This window comes from Aspergillus campestris, assembly GCF_002847485.1.
Source record: "Aspergillus campestris IBT 28561 chromosome Unknown P168scaffold_3, whole genome shotgun sequence".
NCBI classification, from domain to species: domain Eukaryota; kingdom Fungi; phylum Ascomycota; class Eurotiomycetes; order Eurotiales; family Aspergillaceae; genus Aspergillus; species Aspergillus campestris.
The window spans coordinates 1884345-1897764 of record NW_020194338.1 but is presented as its reverse complement, the minus strand read 5'-3'; the positions used below and the strand labels follow the sequence as shown (position 1 = coordinate 1897764).

The following is a 13420-nucleotide window of genomic DNA, read 5'->3' as shown; positions in this document are numbered from 1 at the left end:
CTCCGTATATTATTTGACAGTTCAATATTCTACGGATAATAGAAATTACCTTTAGAACAAGACGATAAGAAAGAAGAGAAAGTAAAGGATAGAATGAAAGAACAAGGTATTTCCACGGATAGTTGCGCCCGAATGATATACATAAACAATGTAGACATTGTCTGCTGTTGTATATATATACATACCCAGGCAGGTACTAGGTAGTGGCCGACTGTCACTGAGTACTGGGGGTATGTATACCCATGATATTAGTTAGTACTAGGTAGGTGGGTAAGTAAGTACCTAGGTAGTCAAAATCTCTTCGTTCTCCTGGTATGCTGTGGGTAGTGTATTTTATATATAGTAGACTATAAAGTATCTTCGGATGTATAGCATTCTTGTCCAGCTTTCTTAGGTTTTCTTTTCTTAATTCTGGCCGGGAAGGATATATATACCACCCATCGAGGTATATAACGACAATCTAGTCAATATATGACCATATTTGCACATGCATCTAGTATATTCTTTGATTCTGTCTAATAAGATACTTTTTGTTTATTCTCCTCCCCCTCTCACCAGGAAAGAAAAGGCACATCAAACGAGATATCAAGTAAAATGAATGAATGTCTGCTTTCTCATAAAGAATCAACAACAGAAAATATAACGATAAAGAAACAAAAACTTTTTTATCTTCTCTGAACACAAGCGAAGCGAGCTGGGGGTATTGACACACATGTTGAAAGAACAAGGATAAAGGAAAAGGGAATAAAAAAAAAAATAGAAAAATCCAGAACAGAATACAATGTACATCATCTCATCACGTAAAAATCATCATAAGAAACTTCAGGTAATGTGCCGAGGGCTCTCTGCTTTTCTTTTTTCTTTTATTATTATTATTATTTTTTTGCTTTGTCTGTTTTTTCCCTTGGTGATTTTCCCGTTTTGGTCTTCTGTTGGCGGTTTTGCTTCTAACGGCTCCATCGGGCAAAGTCAAGGTTCTGAAGGATATTGGCGTCTGCGGAGGCATTCCAATCGGTAGCAAAGTCCGATCGAGCCGGGGTATTGCGCGTCGGAACTTCTTCAGAGAAGATGTTTGCCTTCGTGTTCCGGCGCTGCGTTGGGTAGGCACCGTCTACTTCGTCAGGATTCTGCGACTGCGCTCCGAGGGCCCGCTCCCGTAGTCTTTTGATCTCGCGTAGGCGGTTGCGCCAGGACGACACGTGCTCACCACCCTGGCTGTTCCACACAAGGGAGAAGACGGAAGCATTCAGGGCAAGAATGCGCACGAATGCCGCCAGGTTCTTCCCGGCGATGATTTTTGGCTGCGCCGCGGGCGATATCTCGGGGAAGCCAGCCTTGCTGATCACTTGTACATGATAGGACAGGTTTTCGAATGCCGTGTCTTCTGGCGTCGACGGAGCCGCAGAAGTCTCTGCGATGCGGCACACAGGACTGATGACAATATTGACAAAATTGAATTGGGATGGGATCGTGTCAAAGTTGAATGGCGTATTGGAATGGTTGAAGACGATGTTGACAAAGTCATTCCCCAAGTGGCGCTTTTTGTTGATGCAGGACGGATCGTGGTCGAAGTCGGTCGGCATCATTGTGGCCACATGGTACACGATCTCCGTGACTCGGTCACGCCATGCATACGTGAACTCCCCATCCATGTCGGCGTGCAGTCCCTGCGTGTTAAACTGGGCGCCCCTCAGCGGAACCATGGTACCGAGTCCCGATAAGAAGTACTCATAGTCTGGGCTGCCGTTGGTATTGGAGAGGATCTCAGCTTCGCCAGTTTGACCATTCCCCACGTATAAGACGCCGATTTTGTGTCCGTCCACAATATCATTCCGATCGAATGAGACAAGAGCTCGCCGGGTAATGTCGTCCTCAGGCAGCGGAATTGGCTGCATCGAGGTGGGTGTAGGGAAAGCCGAGATTGTCATTTGAAGTAAGATGTGGCTAGGCAAAACGGCGGAGCGAGGCGTGTCAGAGTGCAAATGAGCCTCGGCGTTGGAAGGAACTTGGTGTGCCAGGACAGGCGCAGTACGTTGCTGATACGTGGCATATGTGGTCCCTGATGCTTGCCTCTTCGTAATTTGACTCAGCCCAGACACACCTGCTGTCTCCACGGATATGACACTCATGCCCACGGCCCATGATTTCTTCATCGCCGGACCATCTGCTGGCGACGGAGGAAAGGTCTCATATGGGATAGTTTCACCTAGATCCGAAAAGGTCACCCTTTGCATCAAATCGAGGAAAACCTGGCTTTGTTCCTCGACCATCTCTTTTCCATGTTCATCCTTGAAAATCAGTCGGCTTGTGATCCAGTTGACGTGTTTCGCTCGATCCTGTAGCTTCAAGGATAAAAACCAAAAGACCATGACATGGTGAGTCAGGGTGTACATGTATCTGGACATTCCATCTTGAAGGGATGGGTCGGACGTCTCGAGCACTGCCGTTTCCCTTACACCGCTCCCGACCCTCGTGGAGGTCTGGGTACCCCGGTTAGAAGACTCGGATGATCGGGAACGATGCTCTCTGGAGGTTTGTAGAGATCGGATGCAGATCCCGAACACAGTCCGTATCTCCTCCTCACGCAGATTGACATAGAGATCGGGTAGCCGCGCAAGCAGAGCTAAGAATTCAAGGATGTGGACCGCAAGATTGGACATCGTGATTACCTTGGACATCTTGTCAAGGATCCCGTTGAGTGACTTCGTCACAGACATCGGTGTCTCATAGCAGCAGACAGAAAGCGCATGGATACACTTCCGTGAACTACCCCCCCAAGACCCAACGATACCCATCATGAATGCGCGCACGAGCTCATCTTCCTCGCTTTTGGCAAAGGAGCTGTGGAAGCTAATCAAAACGCCAAGAGACTCAAACACAAGCCCAGCGACATCGGTTTTCTTGGCCCCGGTCGACGCCGGGGGTTCTCGGAAAGAGTCATTTTTAACCTGGTCACAGAGGACGCTGCGCAAGAGTTTGATCTGAGGGACTGCGTTGGTGAAGAAGTCCTTATTGCGAAGCTGTGGTGGGAGATGAGTCAGGACATAGCTGTATATATCCCAATTCGTTTCACGTTGTATCAAGGAGATGACAGTCTCCAACCACATGTTCACTTTCAATATGACTTTCTGCGCCGGATCAGATTCAAACTCTTGCGATTCGCTGGCAGCGGCATGGACATAAACACAAGGGCTGGACCCGTCTGGTGGTTCCTCGGGAAGCACCTGAGGAGAAGAATATGTCCATATCGGGGGTGTCGGCTTCGAGGTTCGGAGGGTGATGCCTGCATTGCGCCCTGCATATTTAGACGAAAGAGCGCTTGATGATTCTTTGGTTGAAATTCGACTCTGACCTGACGGACGCAAGTATTCGCCATCCGGGTTGTGGTCCCCAGCAGTGTTCTCGGGCGAAACTTGTGCTTTGGTAGTGCTGTCAATATTGCGTCCGGGGACATCCACCAAAAATTCGTTCTCGGGAATGGGCGCGACTATAACAGACCCTGCAGAGTCACACCGTAACCTGAACAACAACTTGAGCACAGATAAACGTGCGTCGACTGGTCTCTCCGAAGATTCTGCGATATTCAACAACGATTCAAACACCAGCAAAGCCTTGGTGGCGGACAAATTCAATGACCGAAGAAAAACTCTGACAAGACCGACAGAGCAGACATTGGCAAAAGATGGACCGAGCACAGTAGAGGATGAGTGGCCGGAAGAGTGGCGCTGAGGGGAGGAAGCCGTTGACGATTCCTCTTCATTAACCGCCTCTTTGCTTACATCCTTCATCATTCGCGACGTAAGTGTACCCATCAGCCACTTGAACTGGGCATCGCCTTTGATCAGGATAGAAGCATCAACGGCAAAAGAAACCAAAGATTCCAGGAAAAGAATATCATCCTCCTCGTTGAAACACTGGAACATCAGATGAAGAAGGCCCTGTTCTTGAAATTGGATAAAAGACTGTTCGGTGGTGAAGGCTTCTTTGAGGGCGTCCAAGGCAGAAATTCGGAGGTCGGCCGGTTTTGAACGGGAACGAACAAACCAGTGTATGACTTTTTGGCAGTAAGATATCCAGTCAGGGCACTCAGGATAGCAAAGCTTCCCAGATCTCACGGTATTGAGCACAATTTCGGCCTGCGAAACCTCGATGTTTTGGCATACATCCACGAGGAAACGGGTAGCGTCGAGCCTTTGCGTTTCGTTGAGACGGCCCCATACTGCTTCTAGAGCAGATGCGATTTGTGAGATGTTGGCCAATATGTTCGATCTCGCATCGTCTGGGGCGCTGCTTCTGGGGTGAGGCAGGGATGGGCTAGTAATCGACGGAGAGGTCAACTCAAGGTCGTCAACAACCCTGACCGAACATGAAGTCAACACGTTAACGAAACCTGACCAACTCCTCTCTAGCGCGACCTCCAGAAAATCACCCTCCAGGATGTTGAGACATAGATCTAGGATGTCTGCTTCTAGTCGACTGTCGTTCTTCTTGACAACAACCTGGAGAGCGTCCATTAATTGCTCAAAGTCAAGCTGTGGTATCCCCTCCTGACCATGCGCGCGAATGAGATCCGTGAGAACAAGCACCGTCCCTCGCAGAACATTGAGATTCCGACTCTGTTCACCAGTAGACTCCAGCAAGAACGAGTAGAGGTTGTCCACCATCTCCGCTTGTCTTTTAGACTTGGACAAATTCCGGACTGCTCTCGATGTAGGGCCCGACAAAGTCTTGACGGAGGCGTGGATACTGCATAAAACCTCGAGCAACTGAACAAAACTCCCATCGGGCACATCCGCATAGAGAATAATGGCGTCAAAGACAGCCAACGCGTTTTTGATGTCGGCAGCGACGCTTGTCTTGACACAAATGGTGAAAATCTGATCGAGTAACATTTGGACTTCCTCACTGACGGGAGGCTTCCGCTGCAGCGTGATCAGATCGACCGCGAACTGGAGTAGATTGTCCAAGACATCATCTTCGTAGCTGAAACCATTTGATTTGCCCACCTTGGCCTTTCTCGCTTTTAATCGAGCGGTAGATATCAGTTCGTAAAGGGGTAGCAGACAGGATGAAATGATTGGGAGAGTGGAGACTGGCGCGAATTCCATTTTCCGCCCATGGTCTGACAAGGAGATCAATGATTGTACCCGTGCGGGCACAACATCAGGCTCTGACGGGCATGAGATTGACTCGAAGACAATGCGTCTTGCTGCTGGCGAAAGGTCTTGGCGGCTCGCAATAGACTCCAACAACGCCGATCCACCCTTCCGTGCTTCCGGAGAGCTCTCATCATGGATCAAGTACGACCCAGCTTCCCACAAGGCCAGCGACTGCTCTGCCGTAAACCACTGCTGCGACTTTGACACATGTTCGGCTTCTTCGATCGCCTGGGTGAGATTCTGTCGCTGTTCCAAATTCCTCAGTGACGCTTCGAAGTCCGGCGAACCAGGAACGTCCGAAGTGCTGGAGACAACGCTGCCACGATGCATCGATTCAAGTCCAAGCGTCAACCGGTTAATTCTGCGCCCATCCGTTGTTTGTAGCGTAGATTCACTGCTGTCCTGAAACGAGACCGGAGACACCGATTTGGGGCGGGCGACACCTAGAGATTTGAAGACGTCTGCGAAACTTGATGCTGCGTGTTTGAGGTGGGGTGGTGATGGTGCATCGTCGGAAGACATGCGTCCTAAGGGACGGGCTATATGGGGTTTAGGTCGGCGGGTTTATCTCTGTGATAGACCGAAGTGGATTAGCAAGATAGATAAGTGTAAGAACCTTCTGGGAATCAGGATGACGGCCCACCACCTTCCCAGAAGCTAGAATTGTCAGACGAAAAACATTGCGCACCATTGGTAAAGGTCATTAGAAGAAGGAAGGTCCAAGCATGAGGCAACCGCAACGGGTAGGAAGCTTCACTTCGATGAAACGGCTGGGCGGAATAGCTATGTAATGGACAATCTAGACAGTATATAGCAGTCCAAGGAATCTAGAGCAATCATCTGCAGCTTATGTGAGTCACTATCCTCCTAAGAGCATGAAGATGGAGTCTAACCTGGTACACGGAGAGTGGATAGAGAGACCAAGTTCGGAATGTCATCAAAGTGTGCCAAGACACATTTTCCCCTCAGAGGGATCGATGATGATGATCTGGCGGAGGCTCGGATGGGAGTTAATCCAGGTCACATGACCAGGCAGAATCACCCCGCGGACCTGCCCTTCACCGCCCGGAAATTGCCCAGCGGCGGCCAAACAAACTGCCCGTCCAGGAATCAAGCTTCTACGGCTTTTTACTGGGCTGTTGTATCAAAAAGTGCTATCAAGGGATTTCGTCACGGAAGAGGACAGCGTTCTTCTCTTTTCACTCCATTACCACGAGGAGACTTGATCTACCTATCTAGCCTCTTCTTCTCTGGCTGCATCTCCCATCAATACCCCACTTCAAAATGGCGGGCAATCTTGGGGCTGTTGCCCAGCTCCTTGAGGCGAGTTTGGATCCTAGACAAAACAAACAGGGTGAGTAGTGCCTCTCGTTTTTATTTTATGTGTTTTTTTTTATCTTGGTAGGAATGCTAATGCTGACGATTACTAGCGGAAATCACTCTTCGACAGGAAGAAAAGAAGCCGGGCTTTTCCCTGGCACTGCTTCAAATCACCGCATCTGCGTCCTACCCCTACAACACCCGCCTCGCTAGTGCATTGGCTTTCAAGAACTTCATCAAGCGGAACTGGACCGATGAGGATGGGAATTACAAGCTTCCATTGGATGAGGTTACGACCATCAAGCAGGAGCTGATCAGCCTGATGATCTCCGTGCCTGCGGGTATCCAAACACAGCTGGGAGAAGCTGTCAGTGTCATTGCTGACAGTGATTTTTGGGAGAGATGGGACACCTTGGTCGCTGTAAGCGCTTCTCGTTTATGCTGGGCTCTAGTGCTTGTTTAGCTGACGTACCCAGGATCTTGTTTCCAGACTCCAGCCGACAAACCCTGCGGCCAACATCGGCGTATTACAAGTGGCGCACTCCATCTTCAAGAGATGGAGGCCTCTTTTCCGATCCGATGAGCTGTATCTGGAAATCAACCATGTTCTGGAGAAGTTTGGAGATCCGTTCTTAACGCTTATGCAGGTAGGTCTTAACTGCGTCCAAAACCCCTTGTCCTTTGTCGTTTGCCTATTGGGAAATTTTCATTTTGAACTATTATTCTTATTGTCGTTGTTATTGTTCACACACTGACCTCTGTTAGGGACTGGACGTCTATCTCGAAGAGAACAAGTCAAACAAGGAAAACCTTGTCCAGGGCTTTACGCAGCTCAATCTGATGATCAAGTTGCTCTATGATCTGTCCTGCCACGATCTGCCGCCGATGTTCGAGGAAAATATCTCCGGAATAGCCACCTTTTTGCTCAAGTACCTTACCTACGACAACCAATTGCTACACACCGATGACGAGACCGAGGCCGGTCCACTGGAATTTGCACGAGCTGGGATTTTTCAGGTTTTGACGCTCTATGTGCAGAAGTATATGGATGAGTTCAAGCCGCACATTGGGCAATTCGTCGAGAGCTCCTGGAGTTTCTTGACCACGATCGGCCAAGAGACCAAGTACGACATCTTGGTCAGCAAAGCTTTGCAATTCCTGACATCAGTGGCGGGCATGCCCGAACACTCCGGCGTCTTCCAATCCGAAGAGACTCTCCACCAGATCGTGGAGAAGGTGATCTTGCCTAATGTCAGCCTCCGTGAATCAGATGAAGAGCTGTTCGAAGACGAACCGATCGAGTTCATTCGACGCGATCTTGAAGGATCGGATAGCGAAACCAGACGACGAGCTGCCACGGATTTCCTGCGGACCTTGGCCGAGAAGTTCGAGGGCACAGTCACATCAGTTGTCCTCAAATACGTCCAGCATTACCTTGCCGAATATGCGAAAGACCCAGCATCAAACTGGAAAGCCAAAGACACAGCCACTTACCTTTACTCGGCCATCGCAGCGAAGGGTGTTGCTACCGCCGCCCACGGTGTGACTAACACTAACCCTCTGGTCAACATCACGGAATATCTGCAGACCAACCTTGCTGCAGACCTGGTCTCTGAGGACGGTGTGAACCCTATCCTCAAGGTGGATGCTATCAAGTACCTCTATATTTTCCGAAGCATCATCACCAAGGAGCAGTGGCAGGAGGTGCTTCCTTTGGTCGTGCGGCACCTTGGTTCCTCGAACTATGTTGTCTACAGCTACGCTGCTATCGCCGTCGAGAGAGCGCTGTATCTCAGCGACAACCAAGGGCAGCCGGTGATCGCCCCCAGCACCATTACTCCGCTCGCGAAGGATCTCCTCCAGCATATCTTCGCCTTGATCGAACAAAATCCTGCACCCGAGAAGGTGCAAGAGAACGAGTTCTTGATGAGGTGTGCCATGCGGGTCTTGATCGTCATCAAGGACGGCGTCGTTCCCCACACGGACCTCGTCCTGCAGCATTTGATCAACATCACCCAAGTGATCAGCACCAACCCCAGCAACCCAAGGTTCTACTACTTCCACTTTGAGGCTGTGGGGGCCTTCATCAGGTGCGTCAATGCCTTCTCCCAGCTCCGGTTGACCCAAGAAGTCATACATTTCGCTGACCGCTCTAGATTCGCTGCTCCCGCAAACCCCGAGAAGCTTGAACAAGCTTTCTATACCCCGTTCGCTGGAGTCCTCCAGGGCGATGTTCAAGGTAAGAGATTTGCAATCCACGCCCGTTTCCACCAACAGACACTAATACAGCCTTAGAGTTCATGCCTTACATCTTCCAGCTTTTCGCTGCTCTGCTCGAGGCTAACCCCTCGGGGACCCTGCCTGACTATTACCAGAACCTGGTTGCCCCGATCCTGATGCCTGTGATGTGGGAATCCAAGGGCAATATCCCCGCGCTCGTGCGACTCCTGTCGTCGATCGTTCACCGTGGATCCCAGTTTATCGTTGAGAACCAGCAAATCGTCCTCATTCTGGGCATTTTCCAAAAGCTGCTTTCCACCAAGGCCAATGAAGGATACGGCTTTGACCTCTTGGAGTCTGTCGTGGCGAACTTCCCACCGTAAGTGGAAATGTGTATACTCAGATTGTATGTCATTTTGTGTGCTGACTCCTCTAGGACTGTTCTGGAACCGTATTTCAAGGACATTATGCAAGTGATCCTGACTCGCCTGCAAAATTCCAAGACGGAAAACCTCAGCCTTCGATTTGTTCGGTTCTTCCATTTCCTGTCGGCACACGATCAGAAGGGATACAGCGCCGACTTCGTCATCAAGGTTGTCGACCAAGTGCAGGAGGGGTACGTACCTCTAACCCAGCTTTCTTAGATCTCTAGCAGCAAACGTGCTAACCGGACCCAGCTTGTTCACTCCCATTTACCTGAGCATCATTCTCCCCGACTCCCAGAAGCTCGCCCGGCCCCTGGACCGTAAGACGGCCGTCTTGTCCTTCACCAAGACGCTGGCGAATTCGGAAGCTTTCGCCACCCGGTACAAGAAGGGATGGGCATTCACCTGCGAAGCGCTCCTGAAGATTCTCGAGCTTCCCCCGCTCCCGGCCAGCAAGGACGATCTCATCGCCGAGCACGACGTCGAGGACATGGCCTTTGGCGTCGGTTTCACCCCATTGAACACCGTGCGCGCGCAGCCCCGCGACCCTTGGCCGGAGACGGGCGCGGACCTCAAGGCGTGGGTTGGAAACTACCTGAAGGAGGCCAACAAGAAATCGAACGGACGGATTGCGGGCTTCGCCCAGGAGCGCCTCAGCGACGAGGCCAAGGCCGTGCTCAGCAGCTATATGTCGTAAGCGGGATGGTCACCGGAATAGTTTGTGTCGGAAAGGCGGTCTTTTGCATTTGGTCGGCATACTAAAAGGACCGGGGATAAGTAGCACATTTACGTTTTGATGAATATTACAGTTACAATTATATTTGTGGATATTCGAACGTAGCCCTAGGATCTCTCCAGGACCTTACCCCCTCTGCAGTCAATAACCATAACAGGTCTCTTGACTTCCATACCTAGAGAATGGTAAGAATCATACCTTCCCCTCCTCCGCACCCACCACACCTCCCTGATTTCCACCCCCATCCTCCCCATCTCTACCCCCACTAGCCCCCAGCTCACCCCCCTCCAAATCGCGATACTTCCGCCGACTCTTCTTCACCTTACTCGCCTTCTTCTTGCGAGCGCGATCGGCCTTGATGGAGGTGCGGCTCTGGTCGCCTTTCTGGAGGTGCTCGACGCGCTCGGCGAGGAGTTGGCGCGCGATCTTCTCGTTTTGGGATTGGGAGCGCGTGGCTTGGCTTTTTACGACTATGCCGGTGGGTTTGTGGCTTATTTGGACGGCGGAGTTGGTTTTGTTCTGAGGGGAGATGGTCTGGTTAACTTTTATTGTGCTTTGTGATTGGGGTTTGGGTGTGGGTTTGAGGAGGAGAGAATATGAATCATGATAAGTCTCGATGAAAATAATTGAGATTGTAATTGAGAGATGAGACGTACGATTTTCTGACCTCCGGGCCCGCTGCCCTTGAGGTAGGAGACTGTCAGGTCGGCATCGGGGAGCTTGAGACGCGGGGGTAAGGGTTTATTGGCGAGAGGGGCAGACACAGAGAAGAATTTGCTAATGCCCCGGGGTAATAGAGAGGATAGGGGACGTCGCAGCATGGTTCATGATGAGGCTGAAGTGTTGGCTAATTTTGGAAGGTCGTTCAGGTGGTTGGATATACCCAGGTAGTAGGCTGGATGTGGTTCTTGTCCGCCCGTGAACTCCGCTTCTATGAATGATTGATTCAATCACATCAGGTTGAAACAATGTCCATTCTTTGTTTAGCCTCCATGTTCTGACATGATTGTCTCGAGTCCGTCTTTGAGACCTCTGCCTGGAAATCGAAACTCGGCGTCGTAACGAGTGTACACGGACGTTGCTGTCAAGATACGATTGATCGGGATTCCGTCCGCGATCGAATGCGAACGAGAATACCAGTAATCCTGCAATCAGAGCTTGGCGTCGAATTCAAAGTCCCGTTCGGTGGATCTGCCAGGAATGAATTGATCCAATGAAGGCTGGGACAGTGGGTAAAGCTGGATAAGTTATGCCTCCCACCAGGGAGAGTCCCAGCAAATTTGAAACGCGCAAATCGAGACGATCGCGCTGGAATAACCCAAACCAATGCTGTTATGATCCGTGGATAAGAATAGCCATTATTCTTGGACCGAAGATAAATGGTGGGTTGTTGAAGACTTGGTTTTACCGCTCCGGCAGCTTTCTCCCCGCAGGCTAGACGGACTCGTTTTCTTGTTCTTGTTCATCCGTCGATCTCACCTGCTCTTTCTTCCTTCTCTCTATCTTTGACTTCTCCCTCCCTTTTCAATCTCGAGTGGAAACGATTTCTCAAAGTATTACTGGTTTTAATAATTGCCCGTCCCATTGAATCGCTCGATCAAGAAGGTTTGGTCGCTTCAGGGGTCCTAAATTTGCCTTCGCCTTCGCCTTCATCTCCAATTCCACCACCTCCTTTCTCCATCGTTGTCGAACCTCGCCAGTGTCGCACTCGGAACACCCATCATGACTCTCCTCTGGATGATTACGTCTTTCGTGCGTTGGCTTCGCTTGAAGCATTATCAATACGAAGTCACATTCGCTGTTTACATGCTTACCCCGACCGAGAAAGTCATCTTTAGTATGTCTCCTCCATGGTGGCGGAATTAACAATTATATCTATATCTATATCTATATTGCAGAAACTAATCATCATGGCCGTCTAGACACACTCCTCCTCTCCCTCCTCTCGATGATCTTCGCTTCCCTCTATGCCTACCTCCCCGACCACCTCCGAGTCATCTACGGTCATCTCTACTACTACTGGGCCGGCGAGCGTCCCTTCATCTCCGGCAGTCTTCCATCGATCAGCTCCGTCTTCCGCGACAGTGGCACCCAGAGCCTGGAGGTCATGTACGAGACGGCCAAAAACGCCGCGGCCACGGTGACCAACACGATTGCAGAATTATGAATCTCCCATCCATGATGGGCGGGGTCCATCTGTGGAATCGCTCGTCTGGCTTTCGTTGTTCCTCGCTGTGATGATACCTTCGGGGCCTTCTTTTCGTTGTTATATTTATCATTATTGTAATTATTCTTACCATTCTTAATCTTCGCCACCCGTCCGTTTCCGTCCACACCCGAGCCCCATCTCGACTGGTCACGGTCGCATCTCGGCATGGGTGTTTCTGTTTCGGCAGGGTGTTTCTGTTCCAGGCCCCGTTGGTACATAAGAGCGCTGTGAAGTGTTCTCTGCGTGGAGTTGAGTGGGTTGTTGTGAGCTGGCTGGCGCATCCTGGGAGTTATGTTTCTGTCTTTGGTCTGTCTCGTTTCATTTCCTGCATTGAGCAATTAGAGTCGTTACCCTGATAGAATAACCTCACGTTGCATTGAAATTCGAAACGAAGGATTGACCTTTGAAGTTTTTGATTAATAGGATATCTGTCTTGGGTAGATCAATGTAACCGGTGGTAGATTGTAGTTAGGCAGGGATTGAGAAAGGCAAAAAGACGATTGCAAGGCGGATCTGCACGCTATCGATCATGCAAAGCTATAACACGCCATTACGAGTCAAATCACCCAGGTTCCAATTGAGAAGAGAAAGATGTTATACACATGTTAATCATACAGGAACATGACACAAAACTCCAACATGTAGAACTCCACCGACGCTGAACAATTCTGAATCCGGCAGAACATCAAGCATCTTGATCTTTTATCCTTTCTTTTTTTTTTGTTTCTTCTTTCTTTTCATTTGATGGCGTCGACCCTTCCAGATGAACCACCAACATTGATACCCTCGAAGACATCAACCCCAGAACAGAGCCAAATCCAAATATCACCACTACTGCGAGCTCTGCGCATCCGACGCCTGAGCTTGAGCCTGAGCCTGAGCCTGGAACTGAGCATGGGCCTGCGCCTCCAACGCCTCCCGCTGCTGTCGCTTCTCGCGCCGGAGAGCGTCCGCGGTCCGCATGCGCGCCAACTCCCGGTCAATCTCTTCCTTCTCGAGCGGGATCTTGTGCGATTGTTCGGCGCTGGGCCAGAAGCCGGTGATGTTGAAGCGGTCGTCGAGGTTCGTTCCGAAGTAGTACATCCAGCCGATGGGGAAGATGATATATACGCCGAACTGTGGGAGTGGCAGTCAGTCATCGAGCCTAACTAAACGTTTTGGTGAAGGCGGGAGATGAGTGGGACCTACCTTGAACACTTCGAGGTTTCCACCCTGGAGTCTGCGGAGGATGGACGACATGGTGGAGGAGGAGGACACGGAGGGGCACGAAAGTTCAGTTGACTTTTTCGCGCTGCGGGTTCAGGGTGACTGAGTTAAGGCTATTGCCACGGCAGAATAAAGCGCTGATATC

The 13420-nt window shown here is 50.3% G+C and overlaps 5 protein-coding genes across 5 annotated transcripts; 2 read left to right on the top strand and 3 right to left on the bottom strand.

Moving 5' to 3' along the window:
- Positions 1-488: 488 nt before the first annotated feature.
- On the bottom strand, positions 489-6084 carry P168DRAFT_119180 (putative GTPase activating protein (Tsc2)). Its single transcript, XM_024832608.1, has 3 exons — positions 6053-6084; positions 5848-5999; positions 489-5729 (listed from the first exon to the last, which is right to left on the bottom strand). The coding sequence occupies exon 3, from the start codon at positions 5679-5681 to the stop codon at positions 948-950; it is 4734 nt and encodes a 1577-aa protein (XP_024695407.1). The 5' UTR covers positions 5682-5729; positions 5848-5999; positions 6053-6084; the 3' UTR covers positions 489-947.
- Positions 6085-6297: 213 nt separating this feature from the next.
- Positions 6298-9937, top strand: P168DRAFT_265529 (putative chromosome segregation protein Cse1). Its single transcript, XM_024834919.1, has 8 exons — positions 6298-6513; positions 6590-6900; positions 6956-7126; positions 7245-8569; positions 8636-8718; positions 8775-9078; positions 9136-9315; positions 9377-9937. Exons 1-8 carry the CDS (start codon positions 6444-6446, stop codon positions 9819-9821), a joined length of 2889 nt encoding a protein of 962 aa, XP_024695406.1. The 5' UTR covers positions 6298-6443; the 3' UTR covers positions 9822-9937.
- A 115-nt stretch (positions 9938-10052) lies between these two features.
- Positions 10053-10681, bottom strand: P168DRAFT_316788 (peptide chain release factor family protein; the record flags this gene model as incomplete). The annotated part of the gene is made up of 2 exons (XM_024840051.1): positions 10053-10379; positions 10517-10681. The coding sequence occupies 2 exons, from the start codon at positions 10679-10681 to the stop codon at positions 10053-10055; spliced, it is 492 nt and encodes a 163-aa protein (XP_024695405.1).
- A 901-nt stretch (positions 10682-11582) lies between these two features.
- Positions 11583-12027, top strand: P168DRAFT_316787 (serine palmitoyltransferase small subunit family protein; the record flags this gene model as incomplete). The annotated part of the gene is made up of 2 exons (XM_024840050.1): positions 11583-11697; positions 11783-12027. 2 exons carry the CDS (start codon positions 11583-11585, stop codon positions 12025-12027), a joined length of 360 nt encoding a protein of 119 aa, XP_024695404.1.
- An 873-nt stretch (positions 12028-12900) lies between these two features.
- Positions 12901-13308, bottom strand: P168DRAFT_316786 (uncharacterized protein; the record flags this gene model as incomplete). The annotated part of the gene is made up of 2 exons (XM_024840049.1): positions 12901-13185; positions 13258-13308. 2 exons carry the CDS (start codon positions 13306-13308, stop codon positions 12901-12903), a joined length of 336 nt encoding a protein of 111 aa, XP_024695403.1.
- Between the last annotated feature and the right edge of the window lie 112 nt (positions 13309-13420).

What these genes read in the sequence shown, in the direction of transcription:
- P168DRAFT_119180 (XM_024832608.1), bottom strand. Translation starts at nt 5,681, where the DNA reads ATGTCTTCCGACGATGCACCATCACCACCCCACCTCAAACACGCAGCA.
- P168DRAFT_265529 (XM_024834919.1), top strand. Translation starts at nt 6,444, where the DNA reads ATGGCGGGCAATCTTGGGGCTGTTGCCCAGCTCCTTGAGGCGAGTTTG. An exon ending in TCCTAGACAAAACAAACAGG is followed by an intron (nt 6,514 to 6,589) that starts GTGAGTAGTGCC and finishes GACGATTACTAG; the next exon opens with CGGAAATCACTCTTCGACAG. An exon ending in GTCGACCAAGTGCAGGAGGG is followed by an intron (nt 9,316 to 9,376) that starts GTACGTACCTCT and finishes AACCGGACCCAG; the next exon opens with CTTGTTCACTCCCATTTACC.